This window comes from Glandiceps talaboti, chromosome 7, assembly GCF_964340395.1.
Source record: "Glandiceps talaboti chromosome 7, keGlaTala1.1, whole genome shotgun sequence".
NCBI lineage: Eukaryota > Metazoa > Hemichordata > Enteropneusta > Spengelidae > Glandiceps > Glandiceps talaboti.
Window position 1 is genome coordinate 14,558,910 of NC_135555.1, and position 15,573 is coordinate 14,574,482.

The following is a 15,573-nucleotide window of genomic DNA, read 5'->3' on the forward strand; positions in this document are numbered from 1 at the left end:
TACAGAAGGCATTCAGTTTAAAACTGGTTTTTAATGTTATTAAATCTGACAGGTCACTGGTTTGATGTTATTGCTATTTCTCTAGTGTCTCTATCTTGTAATGCAAAAATAAATTCTGCTCTGGAAAAAAAAAGTTTTGGCCTCAAAACATTTTTTTTTTATCTGGAAAAAAAGTTTTGGCCTCAAAAATTTTTTTTTGATCTGTAAAAAAACATGTTTTGGGGCTCAAGAAGTAAAAAATCTTGTTATGCAAATAAATTTTCTACTTTGTAAAAGGAAGTTTTGTCTTACAAATTTGAACTTTTTGCTTTGATATTTCTATTTTGAACCAAAAAAATAATGTTTTGTCCTATGAAAGAAATGTTTTATCCTTGTACTGAATATGTTGCTCTCAAAATATTAATTATTTCTTCCACAAATGTATTGTTCCTATGTCATCTCTGGGCCACCGTATCTATGGTACAACACATACAGAGTATAAAACATAATTTGAAATCATATTAGCTGTAACGGGGACTATTTTGTTCAGATCTGTTTTTTTTTTTATAAACTTAAGTAAGAATCAATATCATACAGACTTGGCTGTCTGCTCCCAACGTCATCAACGCAAGAGTGAGGTATATTTGATTAACAGTTGGTATTTGTATGGGGCGGATCTCAATTTAACCTTTGACCTTTGCTGCTTTTGTTCAGACATCGTCTTCCAACAACCACGATGGCGACGAATGTTTTTCCAGCAGCGAACTTACACGTTGTAGTATTTCTAGCTACATTTGTGCTGTTTCCGCATTTTACACTCGGCTACAAAATCCTAGTCCTGCCTGGGTTTAGTGTGCAAAGTACATATAACCAATTAGCGAAGTATGGGGAACATCTTGCTGCTCAAGGCCATGATGTAACGATGGTTATCAACAAGCGTTATTATGGCAAGGCAGGCATTCACGAAAAGCATGCCAAAATATTCCGGTTGGAATTTTTCGACGGATCAAAATCGTATGAAGAGTTTAAAGCATACACCAGTAATGCCGAATCCAAGATTGCCAGTGGAGATGTATCGCTATTCGATGTGTTCGCCTTATTTGAAGAAGTGTTTGCCCGAGAATGTGACGATATATTTAGTGACAGTGCGTTCCTACAACGTCTACGTGAGCACAACTTTGATATTGTGATCGCCAACACGTTTGTAGCATGTCCGATGTTGATCGCAAAACACCTGTCTTTGCCGTTCGTTGGTGCGTCCATTAATCGGATCGCGCCGATGGCTGACGGTCGACTGATTGGTGTACCCAGTAATCCTGCATATGTCCCCGAGTTAATGACGGGTTTGTCGGACAAAATGAATTTCTTTGAACGGGTAAAGAATACGATGCATTACATGGCCTCATACATAATGTGGGAATATTTCTTCTGGGCGCCATACAAGAAAATTAAAGAAAAATATAATATTGTTCCAGACATGACATTTCATGAGGTCTTCAGAAGCGCCGAGATCTATTTTGTGTACTCCGATTTTGCATTTGAATTTGCCCGACCACTAATGCCAAACGTAATACCAATAGGAGGTCTGTCTGCTTCTCCGGCTGAATCGTTGAATGAGGTACTATATGTATATAACTTGATGTACAAATGTAATGTGTGGAAACAATGCATTGAGGGTTGTCGACGTCATACTGCATTCATACGTAGATTCAACTGACTATGGTTCATTCATTTGCTATGGTTCACTCAATATTGACATCTAGAGCTCAGAACACTATAGAGAATTTCCAATAGTGGTCTGAGTCTGGAGTGGGTGAGCTCTTGGCCTATGTAATACTTTGTTGTATTTATACCATGTTAGTATACATTTTGACGTTATATGCGTTGGCCATGGTATATTTGCAATCACGCTGCCCTCTGTTTGTTCAATGTATTAACTAGCTATATTTAGGCCTAACAAATTGATTACGCTCAATCTTAGAATAGGTGGGGGTAGGTAGATTTTTTAAAATATTTTCATGTGTGAGTATCTAGTTCAGGCAGCTATGTTTTCCGTTGTTTTCCATATGGTCTGCGTGTCATTGGTTTAAATTTCTTCCCATCAGATGTACTGCAGCCATCACAGATTGGAAGAACAGTTTTATATTGTGATGTCCGTTTCCACATTCACTATTTCTCGCAAGACCACAATTTTCACAATTTTATTATATTTTTTCTCGAATATGTAAACAAAAAAAAAAGTTTAGGGTCGGCAGTGAAAAACTAGGTGGGGCCGGGTCGGGTTACCGGAAACAGTTTTTAGGCCTTAACAGCTGCATCAGCTTCAACTGAAGATATTTAAAAAAAATGTTTTGTTAGATATAATAACTTACTCGTAATATTGTTCATCCTGAACGGTGTTGACTCTCCTATAAGTGAACGTATTTTTTTTGTAGCTGTATACTTGATAAATCATATCAGATTGAGTTTTAGGTCCGTTCCTAAAAACAGCGCCATCAATGGCGTTCACGATCATACATGTTATTACGGTACTAATGGATGTTAGTTAATACATAAGTAACTGACCAATAATTTAAAATATATAATTGGTTTCTTGATGAAGAAAATATACCAGTTGTAGCTGGTGCAGCTCTATCAGGTTAAAGTTTGTAACATTATTAGTTGCTCCGTTGACATGAGATTTTATATGATGAGATTTGTTCTATCTGATTTCTTATTGAAGGAGCTTGAGAATTTTGTACAGTCTTCGGGGGATGATGGTTTCGTAGTTTTCTGTCTGGGCTCCCAAATCGAAGCACTACCTGTACAGAAAGCAGAGATATTCGCCGCTGGCTTGGCAAAGTTACCACAGAAAGTCATTATGAAGTACAACGGACCCGAATTAAAGGCTGTAGGAGACAACACAAAAATTATGAAATGGATTCCACAAAACGATTTACTTGGTAAGTTCATTCAAAACTGAAACAGTTTATGGACAAGTTATTTCATTTTGTAGCCTATTTACTGATCTCTACTGCGTTGTTCACATTGGTAGTAGCTAACAGTTGTCATACCTCTTAGCCCTCCAAAAGCATCTAACTTGTGTTGAGAACCGTTAGAACTGATTCAATAAGCCACCCCCCCATAAGGTTGTTATCAGACCCTTGTATGTTAATTTACAGTTCATGTAAATTATCACACTTCACATGCTTCACGTGTTAACTCCTGTGTTCATCTATGCTCTACGTGTACATTTACATAATGACTTCATTTGAATAATGACATGGTTGTAATCAGGTTACTGGTCAACATTTACACATGACTTCATTTGAATGATAATGTCATAGTTGTAATCAGGGTATTGGGTTGTACATTTACATAATGACGTCATTTGAATGTCATGGTTGTAATCAGGGTATATCGTATGTACATTTTCAAATCATAATTACCAACTTGTTCACATTCTCAACACAAGCGTTGGTTTCGGTGGCTAGGAGTGTGACAACAGCGACAAGTAATACACAACATTACTGTAAACAGGCTGCATAATTCTCAGTCAGTCAGTCAGTCAGTCAGTCAGTCAGTCAGTCAGTCAGTCAGTCTGTTAGTGATTCATTCATTCAGTCAGTCAGATACATAAGCGATCAGTCTAACGGACACTACACCATCACTTAAAGCAGTTTTGTCGGCAGACCTTCAATTAATTTGCATTCATACCTTATTTCAAGGTCATCCCAAGATCAAGGCTATAGTTTATCATGGTGGCCTAAACGGTGTATACGAAATAGTCTACCACGGTGTTCCTATGGTCGGAATTCCTTTGTTTACCGATCAGTTCGATAATCTCAAAAGAATGCAGAAGATTGGTATGGCAGAGGGTGTAGATTTGCATACGCTGACTCCTGAGGACCTCTACGATGCTATTACCATGGTAATATCGGACCCCAGGTATGTTTCCATGCATAGATTAACTATGATTGGCTTCGTAACAAAATCGTATCTATTTTTTTCCTGACCACTTACCTTATAACCTAATATGAATCTAAGTGCCATTCTAAATAACGAACTATGTGTTCAAGTATCGTCAAACATGGTATAGACTAATGGATGACATTCAATCATTCACTTAGCCGGCAAGACAAATTTTAGTAAGGGGTACCCGGGTTAAACGTGCTTGAAGTGCCGAGTTATTTCAACAAAACACCACTTTAGTAAAATGTAATTGAGGCAAACATGACCTTTTTGGAATAACTATCACAAGGACATCAGCAAAATCTCGGTCTCTCGTAAAATGAGTACTAATACTATCTATTGCAATTCCAAGTAATATTTCCAATATCACCCATTTCATTGCCTGTCTTAAAACTATCATAAGGGATCTTCTATGTCTGCTTTGCGCTTTTCCACCCTCCTCTTTTTCTGTCAGTCCTGTAAGTGTAAGTATTTGGGATCGTCGTAATATGATTAGAATCTCGAGAATGCGCTTGGAGAGTTTTGCCTCGACGCTAGGAGGAAATCATTCATACAGTGGGCTTGTTCGGCAACTTCCCGAAGTGCGGTCCGCGGCCATGCTGCAAGACACTTTATAGATGCACTGCGCAAAATGGCTTCAAAAAAAGACATCCAGGACGAGTTCATTGACTAAATTAATTACTTGTTTTACTATCGATCTTTTCCTCAACAGATTTCTTTCCTTACATGTATTACAAACACCAACAAGTTGTTTTCATGTGTAAGTGTCTTACATTTTTCATAATTATTAACTCTATCAATGTACAGTTATGGTTTTTTCTCTCTCTATAGTTACAAGGAAAATGCACAACGTGTGTCACGTATCCATAGAGATACGCCGATGTCAGCTGGAGAAACGGTCGTTTACTGGGTGGAACATGTCATAAGACATGGCGGCCAACACCTCAGGCCTGAAGCTATGAATTTGAATTTCATTCAATACTATTTGATCGATGTGTTTCTTTTCATGTTGTTTGTTACCATGGTGATTATAGTTATAGTGAAGAAAACCCTTTGTTTTGCCATTGGTCTTTGTACTCCAAGTGGGGGTAAAGATAAATCAGAATGATTGTATTGGTTAACAAACTTTCTAAAATCTGTATTTTTAAATAATACAGTAATTTGAAATATATCTTTCCGGATACTTGTTTTGTGTGTCTTGCTTGTTTTATTCTGTTCACACCAGTATATGCGCATGTTTACGTCATGTCAGGTAAACTTGTGTTGTGAGTCTAGCCAGAATGTTTACATTACCTAATTATGTTTCTGACACAAAGAAAAAGTCCTCTTAGACTAATTTGTGCCTTAGGTACAATTGTGTTGATTACTCCTATCAACCATAATGCCTTTGGCTGAGAAAATAACACATTTGTATTAAAACTTGCTCAAATTTAAAATATTGTAAAGAAGCCATGTTGCACTTAAACATACATGTATGCAGCCATTTGAATTCTGTGTGTATGTGTATGTGTGAGTGTGTGTGTATGTGTGTGTATGTAAATTACTGAAATGGGAAAACATTGGAACAACACAAGGGTGCATAGCAACCATGGCCACACCTATAGCAACAAAACAACCATGTATGTATCCCTTATTCTTCGGCTATATGCAAACACCATCAATACAATTAGTCAGTCTTCTATGATACTCGGTGGTCTGCATGATGGGACTACTTGGCCAACACTTTTACACACTAAATCATGCACACTACTTCAAATAACTTCTATTACAACAACAACAAAATCCTGAAATCTGTTAGGCCAAAACTGAAGTCAAAACACTGGGATATAAATAAATTTTGAAGTTTCGGCAAACATTTATATAATTATCTAAAAACTGATTAAAGGGTACAGACGAACAATACATCACACTATCCTATTAGGAAATAAAAACACTTTCTGTTGACAAAAAACTGTGCCTTCATATGAGGTCTCCCCCCCCCTCCCGGCCCCACTCTTTTTTCTGCAAAGGTGCAGTTTATATATATATATATATATATATATATATATATATATATATATATATATATATATATATATATATATATATATATATATATATATATATATAAACATAGTGTGTGTGTGTGTGTGTGTGGACTACATATATACATATATTTTTATTTTTAAAAAGAAATTCAGCCTATTCAAAGAGCGGAGGCACAAGGAAAAGTTACATTTGTCCTCTGCAGCATCCCTAGCTAATCATGTAATGGTAGTAATGGGGTTAAATCATTCAGTTTTAGCAATTTTAGATATACCTCACTACCGATGAAGCCTCGCGAGACTTGCAGTACTCGGGTCCTACGAGATGCTGGAAGTCAGGAAATGATGGGAATTAAGTCCCAACACGCAGTAACTATGAACTCTATTTGTAAGATCACTACAGTCTGTAGACATGTAAGAGGAATCACTACCAGACGGGTAAGCTAGATACATTTTACTATCCTACTGATTTCTGAGAATTTCATCCGACTTTTGTAAAAGCACTGTTATCAGATTCAGAGATTAGACCGACGGCCGACTGATCAGTCAGTCTAGCATTTTAATACGCCTTAAACGATCATATCATCTGTCGGGGACGTATAAAGATGGTTGGTATCTATAACTTCAATTGTTTAGAACAGAGCTGGTTTAGAAGTCAACTATGACTTTTCCATACGCCTATATTATGACGCGCCAAAGTCACGAGTTCTGTCAGACTTTAGGTCAATCAGGTCATGTAACGCGGGGGTAAAAGTCAATGATGGCGTGTGGTTATTTCTAGTATTAAAAATCTACCACGATACCAGTAACATCTTATAACCTAGGAAGATAAACATGTTTTGTGTTTTTATCTGTCATGAAAACCCAATTATCAAGCCGTAATAGGGAACTTGCAATCCAAACTGAGCATGCTCAGGTGCATAGGACTATGGGATTATCTGTGGTTATCGTGATACCTAATCTGGAGCTACTGACAAAATTAACCTCCCACAATGGTCAGGGTAACATTGAATTGATTATTTGTGGTTACAGACAATGTAACAGTATTGTTTACAATAATGTTTGATTAGTATTTATTATCACATTCCCCATGATGCAACATTCAACATGGTGGGTTTGCAAGTTCCCTATTACTATGTCGTGAGTAAGAATGTAAGTGACACATCAACAATGCAAGACCCAGTGCACTAAAGGAAATAAGTACACGGGTATGTTTCCGGTGTGTCTGGTGAGAAATAATTGATTATAAGATGATCCAGCAATGGCATCTTGTACACTTTAGACACGTGTCAGTCTGTCCGTCCACCCGACTGTCTGAAGAACACATTGACCAATTGCCTTTGTATTTGAAGGAAATTTTTTTAGGGCCTAGTATTCAAAGTTGTGAATTGTTCAGGGCAAAGTGATCGGCTCAGTGATATGTAAATTAGGTCTTGCACACTGATATCTGTTTAAACTGTTAATACTACCGGACAGATTGGTCCGAAATTATTAAATATGCTTTTTTTAGGCCTAGAATATGTTTAGTTCCGGTTTACCTGACCCCACCTACATTTTTACTGCCGACCCTATACATTTGTTTACGTATTCGAGAATAAAAAATATAATCGCGAAACTTGTAAAGTCTCGCGAGAAATAGTGGATGCGGAAACTGACATCAACTTTCGATGGGAAGAAACCAATAACACAGAGACCATATGGAAAACAACAGAAAACATATAACTACCTGAACTAGACACTCGCACATGAAAATAAATAAATAAATAAATAAATAAATAAAAATCTACCTACCCCACCCATTCTAAAATTGAGCATACTCGGAACCACATAATTTGTCTTAGGCCTAGATGTATATAAAATTCTCAAAATTAGATGATCCCATCATTGGTATGCAAATTAGGTCTAAGGAATTTTCAATCAAAAGCCAAAAAAACTGGAAAACTAATTCTCAAAACAATAATTTAAAACTATTTCGCACATCAGTCTAAAAAGTGACTGAGATGTTTCTAGGAGTGTCTAAAATTATTCAACTTAAAATGACGTCATATTTATAAATTAAGTCTATGGCATTGTTAGTCAAAAAAGTGATCAATAGTCTAAACATCAATTGCTTGACAAAATTATTCCTAGCAACCATGACAAAAACCTTAGCAACAACAAAATGCCAGGACCATTTGCAAATATTAGAAAAAGTAATTTGCAACCAAATGAGTAAATACTAATATTCAAAAAAATAAATTTCACAATTATGCCTAGCAACTAATAAGACGGCACCAATCTACTGTTGAATGGCATTGTCTATTACACAAGTAACAACAGTGATGTAATGTACAATCAAGTGTGTAGTAAAGTGAATTGATTTAGTTAAACAGCCAAGACCGTGCCCATAGCAACGTCAAATGACATTATCTAAGACAAAGAAAGTAAAACTGATGTGTGGTTAAGGGAACATCAAGTACAATCAGACAACAGTGTATTTTAGAAATGTTACACCTTTATAAAAGTTGCGGCTAATAACCCAATCTAGGCTATATGATCATCCTTTATGTGTCAGCAACCTTACCCTCTAAAGACTTCTGTACTTTCTAAATTTATTAAATATTTCGACAGCTTGGCAATAGCATTCTCATTATTTATTGTTTCCTTCTCTCTTTACAGTTGTATCTGATGTACTAATAGAAATGCTACTATCAACCCAGCCTCTTTACATACAACGACATTAACTGCTCCAAATCTGGGATTTCTCAATGATGGCAACATCACAGAAAGTTTACACTCAGGAGTCATTGAACGGTGCACGGTTGACAGCTCTATTGATCAATGAAGGCACTGAAATTGAAAGGCAATTTTTAGTTGGGATTCTAGCACCACAAACTCTTCAAGCAGCTTTGCAGTCCAACCAACCAACCTTTCATAGTCTCAGACCCAAAGTTCTGAGCCATAAACTGTACAACCAACTTTACCCCAAATCAGGGCAACCTCCGTCTATTCAGGACTTTGATTTATCATTATTGTTTATTCTAATCCGAAGCCTCGGTCATCTCGGCGGTTTACAAAGACCTATGTGGCCAGGATGGATTAATCCACCCAAGCCTACAGATTTATCACCAGAAGCTGATATAGCACGCCTGAGATTCTTCCGTAATAGTCTCTACGGGCATATCAAATCTACCGGTATTAGTAATAATGACTTTACCAAAAGATGGTCCGATTTGGAAGCTACGCTAGTCAGGCTGGGTGCCAGTCAATCCAAAATTAACCAGTGGCTCAATGAATCTATTGATCACGAAGAAGAAGACCATTATGAGGAACTTCTTAGAACACTATACATGGATGACCAAGAAGCTAAAACGATGATCGAGTCTTTAGATGCCAAGACCACAGAAGGTTTTGAGGCCGTCAAAGTAGAGCTGAGAGACATTGAAGCTTCTCTCACCAATATCCAACATCAAACAGACCAGAATCTTGAGAAACAACAAGTCTTAGGGACGAATGTACGAGATAGCCTTGGGCAAATGCAAATGATAGTAAGCGATTATCATGATATCGGATCACGCATAGATAAGAGCGTAACAGGTATTGTCACACAGCAGTCGAGCTTACAAAGTGAATTTCAAACACTTTCAGAGAAAGTTGTGTTCAGTGGAGAACGAACATCCTCAGAGATGTCAAAAATGCAAGAATTTATGCATGACCAATCACAACAAACATCACAAATTAGAGAAGGCGTTTCAGAGACTAAAGCAACAGCGGAGGATATCTTATCGAAACAAAATTTGCTAGTGGATATGACGAGCACTAAGTTCAAGAGAGTCGAAGAACAGCAAAGAGAATTGAATGAAGGTATTCTGAAATGTAAACAAAGTATGGAGGAGGTTGCTACTTATCAAAAGCAAAGCCCCAAACAGGCTCCAGATGATGGGTTATCACAGGGTGAGTAGAATAATTGTAATACGGACATTTGATAAAATAGGATATCTATAGCATTTGTAAATTTACTATATGCATTTCCCTCTTGATGTCACTCTACAAAACGCATGCAAGTAATCCTCAACAAATGATGCTAATTACCCATCTTCATATTAGATGTTAAGAAATAAGTTTCAGATATTCCAAAAATGATACACAAAAATATCTTCGAACAGTTGACAAGTCATCGAGCGCAATCAGTCCAAATAATGTAGGTTGGTCAAATGAGCACAAACGTGACCATCTTATCTTTCATTTTTATTTTATCACAGCAGACCCTTTAATTGAGGCGGCAAACCAATGTGAGATGGAATTGCGTGACATTTACACATCTGAGCTGTCCGGATTCCGGCCGTTGCCATGGTGCTATGAAAGTGTGAAACTAGACGATATGTATACCGAGCTTGAACTTCAAACTAAATCAGGACATCAGCCTTTCAACACAGAAGATATATTCACAGGGATGGAAGATACAGGTGATCCAAGACGTGTACTGAAAGAAGGAGACCCAGGGTATGGTAAATCAACTCTTTGTTTGAAATTAGCATATGACTGGGCAAGAAGAAAGACTGAAGTTCTTAGAGATACTAAGTTGGTTTTTGTTTTGAAGTTACAACAGTTTGTGGGATGCCTTCCCGAAGCATTATTCGAAATGCTACTCCCAGAAGATAGTTTGATTGATAAAGATAAATTATGGGGGTACATCCAAAGAAACCAAGAGAAAATTGCATTTATTCTTGATGGTTTGGATGAAATGGTAGGCGCTACTTCCACGAATGATGTGAAAAAGATATTAGAGGGCAGGTTATTGCGCCATTGTAAAGTTATCATAACATCCCGCAAAATCCGTGACGAAGACAAAACCACATCAAAGAAAAATAAGCTTCAAGTTGACAGGTTTTTGCTTATAAAGGGGTTTAAGGAAAGTAGTTTGTGTGAGTTTATACAGAAGCATTTTGAGGTTCTTAAGCGACCTGACAGGGCTGATTTGTTTATCAAAGAAATTGAAAGCTCTGAAGATAACGCTTACATTTTAGATTTAATGGAATGTCCATTAAATGCATTACTGATGTGTGATATTTGGAATCAATTTGGTAGTGTCACACGGAAGGTTACTACCATATATCAACATATTGTTCAAATGATTGTCGAAAGGTACTGTGAGAAAATTGACATAGACCCTGATACATCTGATGAAACCATTCAGCAACAATTCATTTACCTAGGTCAACTTGCAATCAAAGCACTCCTTGGGGAAGATATTAAATTCAGTAAGAAAGATTTAAAGTTGGAAGAAAATTGTTACATACTTGGGATGGGATTTCTGACCAAATATTCCCCAGATGGCAGGCCATCGCTGTCCCGTTCATCTTTCATAATATTGCACAAAACGTTCCAAGAGTTCTTTGCTGCGCTTTATGTAGCTTCACTGTGCCAAGTCAACGATGCCGAGTTCCAAAGTATCTTGCGAAAGTTATTGGTTTGGAGACATAAGTATCACCTTCATAATGTACTAAGATTTCTGTCAGGCATACTGGACCAGAAAAGCGAATACCTATTTAATAGCATTTGGAAAGAGGTGAATGACGATCCAAGTTATCTTACGTTTTGTGAGGTTTTTGATTTCGTGAAGGAAACGGAAATTTCAGAAACTCTTCTGCATTGCGCAGCAAAAATTATTAGACCATCAAATGACCACATGGTTATACATTTGCGTTCTGATCAGCGGGATGACATTAGACTGTGCGAACAACTGGTCAAACAGGCGACTCTCGTGAGTAGCAACCTGGCGACGTTAAATCTAGACTTAATGGGGTTTATCAGCGATATTGAAAGGTTTAGTTCACTGTTCCGTGTGATGTCCTACAAATCAGAGAAAATAGACATGTTTATCAAATGTAGGGGGTCACAAAGTAGTGTAACCCATAAGGAAATAGCTGCTCGTAGCCCCATACTCTTAGACTTGACGACCGGCCCTGATAAAGACACACTTGCTAACCAGATACAAAAGGCAGCAATACGAGATAAAGATGGAATGCTCCTTGCTTTATTCGTGGAAGAGGTTGACTTAATTTCCTCCGTGTTCACTGATTCAAATATAAATAATTATATTGGGATATTGAATATCGAGTGTATGTCAGTCAATATGGATGCTTTTGAAAGGTTACTTAAATACATGAAAATGTTGAATCCAGATAACTCACTTGTGTTAACCATGCGTCAACCCTTGGCTGGGGATATTTTAAGTCCAAAGGAAAATGATTTTGTAAATTTCCTAAAGATTTATGAAACAATCAGGAAAAAGGAGAAACATAAAAGTGTTAGTGTAGGAATCAGCGCAAGTGTAATCGCTGGTGAAGATAGTGGAATCATTGTAGATGTAGGTAGCAATCGCCCTGCAATCCATAGGCAGTTTTCTTTTTTGACTTATGCTGGAGATGGGGAGGGTGTTATGAAGGCATTTGATTTCTATTCTTGTAATATTAAACCTTTTATATACGATGCCGTCGATTTTTTGGAAAACCAGAAAGCGGAAAACACTTTCTTGAGTCTCAAAATTAATAATTGTGACGTTGGTCATGACGATTTCGTTGATATTTGTACATTCATGACAGAGAAGGAATGCAACATAGAAGTGTTATCGTTAGGTCGCCCTGCAGGTGAAGACATCGTTACTATCGATCAGTTCAAGCGATTTGTCGATTGTATAGTAAAGATGCCAAAGCTCCGCAATTTGATTCTTAGAGAGTGGCGTTTTTCGTCGTGTAATGAGCTGCGCCAAATTTGGGTAGAATATGCGAGGAAATTGTTCCAAACGTTGGAACTTGTTGGACTCTATAAATGCTTACCCAGAGATCGTAGTACATTGAGTACGGAGGTACACCCGTTAGTGGAAGGTTTATGCCAGAAAACGTTAATGGCAAGCGATGACAGTCTATGGATTTTGGACCTTTTCCAGAATGTTTTGACATTAGGGGAAGTACAGGAATTTAAAAGAGTTGGACTGGTAGAGAAAAATAGGTTTAACTTGTGGCTAGGTCATGTTACAGTGAGCTATAGAAGTGACTGTATTTTAAAAGATTATTGGAACAGAAGCACAATAGTTGTCGAAGAATAGTGAGCGATATTCATAATACATAACATGTGGACGTGCTTACTTACTTGCTTGTTTGTTTTGTATTGTGTGTGTGTGTGTGTGTGTGTGTGTGTGTGTGTGTGTGTGTGTGTGTGTGTGTGTGAGGGGTTACTCATACACTAAGTCAAACGTTTACAGTCGAAAAATAACTTGGGCCCGGGAGCTCTCCCTTGTCTTAATTTTACCCCGTCATAAAAGATAAAGCCATACTATTGACTGTTCCTTTCCCACTTGTGGCCCAACTTATCTATTTCCAGGTCATTAGTTTCTCACAGTATCTTGTTGATTAAATGTATGTCAACCATATATATACTTGTTACATGATCAGGAAGAACTTCTACGATTTCGTTGCTTTTGCTAAAATGCTTCTTGTTCATTTATTGTATTTTACTGTCATTTTGATTAGCAAGGCACTATGTTATTGAGATGTTTGTCTTGACTATGTACCACTACATATAACGCATTGTTTTTTGTTTGACATGTTACTTGATTAATAATGTTCTGTACTTTGATGTCCTGTGAAGTACTGCTGTGATGAGATGTATGACAATGAATTGTACTACATGTATACTATATTGCACTTTGCTGTTTTTGCTTTGCTTTACTGTACCGTATGGTACGGTACAGCATGGTACAGTACAGTACAGTACAGTACAGTACAGTACAGTACAGTACAGTACAGTATAGTACAGTACAGTACAATGTAGAATTACAGTACGGTACGGTACGGTACAGCACAGACCAGTACAGTACAGTACAGTACAGTACAGTACAGTACAGTACAGTACAGTTCAGGGCAGTAGAGTAACGTATCGTACGGTACAGTACAGTACACTGCAGTACAGTACATTGCAGCTCAATACAGTACAATACAGTGCAGATGCAGAAAAGTACAGTACAGTACAATAGAGCTTAGCATGGTAAATTACACTAATATATCAGATTATGTACTATAATTACTAAATTGCAGTGTATATTTACTGAATTATACTACAAAGTATGACAAATATGAAGTGATTAGTTTTCAATGTTAAAGCACAATAAAGAAACAAGAGGTAGATACTCGTATTCATAATTTTAAGTACATAATCTGTACATTTGTCATTTTGGAACCCTTCGGACTCAGTTATAGCTGTGTGTTTCAAGATCCATATTTTGACTTAAAGTTTTTGTAATAGTATATCCTCTGTGTATAAATAGATAAATACACATTTAATCATTGCTATTCGTAAAATGATAATTATGTCAATCAATTCAATAAAAGAGTAGCGAATGGCTACATAACTGACCAACGTGGCACTTTCTGATTTATTGCAGCTTTGAACGTGTTTGCCTTATTTATATGTACTTGTTTTCCACAGAGCGGTTTAGCCTTCAAAGACAAAGTGAATTATTCATCTCGGAATCATTTGTCAGGACTAAGTATCGCAAGCAAGAACGATGCGATCCAGTGTGTGTGTGTGTGTGTGTGTGTGTGTGCGTGTGTGTGTGTGCGTGCGTGCGTGCGTGTGTGTGTTATTGTTAGTCTGGGGTTGAAGTATGTGTCAAAACACCATGTCCCGTGAGTGAAACACTAAGCCAACATCATTTAAATATTTCTACTCTGATAAAGTTCACATGACAGCTGCTTCAAGTGGTTTGTCGAGATTCGAGATCTGGAGAATAGTATAATGATCACTGTGCTCTCTTAAGTTATGACGCCATTCGAATATTGTCGACATTTCCTTATATCAAAACTGCTTATTTTCTGTAGATATGTTTTTATTGTTCAATTAATAAATACAGTGATATATTTGTTTACAAGCACCAGATGTCTTGCAGCACCATTTTATACACAGACTATCAAACGTCAGGTCACTTTAGTATATTGCGGCATGAGAACAAAGTGAAGTCATTCATTCTACGCATGATCACTGGCATTTATTATCAGCAGCCAATCGAAATCGAGAATACAGGAGATAGTCCGCCCTTCCATAGGTCATTCTAGACTGTAAAATACATCACCGAGACCGTCCCCATCCATCCCTATTGGCATGGACGAGCGCCCGCAACGGCAGATATTACAGTCTAAGGTCAATCAGGTTTGATCAAATCTATAGTGAACTTCCTGGTACTGGTCAGTGCACTAGTTGTCTTGCTTGTTTGACGCCTAAACCGACAAAAATCCAAACTTGGAGACTGTGCTGCAAAAAGGTATCTTTGTAAGTTTACATATTAGTCGGCAAGCCGAAAACAGACCGGCGTGGTGAGGGGAGAAACTAATTACATCAACCCCAGAGAGTACTGGTTCGACGTCATAAAACTGTGAGGTAAATAAGTCTACAGAAATCAAAAGTTCAAAGGTCAGAAATAGGGTTTGGTTCAAGCTTGAACTGGACTTTTGTTGGAGAAATAAGGTTTTATGCTTTTACATTTTTTTTCACAAAATATTGAATGAACATCCATTAATTTAGGGTTAAGGATTTAGGTGTTTTTTTCAAACTGTATTCAACATGTCAAATAAAGTCCACAGTT

General features: G+C 37.3%; 1 protein-coding gene across 1 annotated transcript; it reads left to right on the forward strand.

Moving 5' to 3' along the window:
• The first annotated feature begins 715 nt into the window (after positions 1-715).
• Positions 716-5,038, forward strand: LOC144437986 (UDP-glucuronosyltransferase 2C1-like). The gene is made up of 4 exons (XM_078127018.1): positions 716-1,597; positions 2,702-2,921; positions 3,687-3,906; positions 4,762-5,038. The coding sequence occupies exons 1-4, from the start codon at positions 716-718 to the stop codon at positions 5,036-5,038; spliced, it is 1,599 nt and encodes a 532-aa protein (XP_077983144.1).
• The last annotated feature ends 10,535 nt before the right edge of the window (positions 5,039-15,573 follow it).

What these genes read in the sequence shown, in the direction of transcription:
- LOC144437986 (XM_078127018.1), top strand. Translation starts at nt 716, where the DNA reads ATGGCGACGAATGTTTTTCCAGCAGCGAACTTACACGTTGTAGTATTT. An exon ending in CGGCTGAATCGTTGAATGAG is followed by an intron (nt 1,598 to 2,701) that starts GTACTATATGTA and finishes TTCTTATTGAAG; the next exon opens with GAGCTTGAGAATTTTGTACA. An exon ending in TCCACAAAACGATTTACTTG is followed by an intron (nt 2,922 to 3,686) that starts GTAAGTTCATTC and finishes CCTTATTTCAAG; the next exon opens with GTCATCCCAAGATCAAGGCT.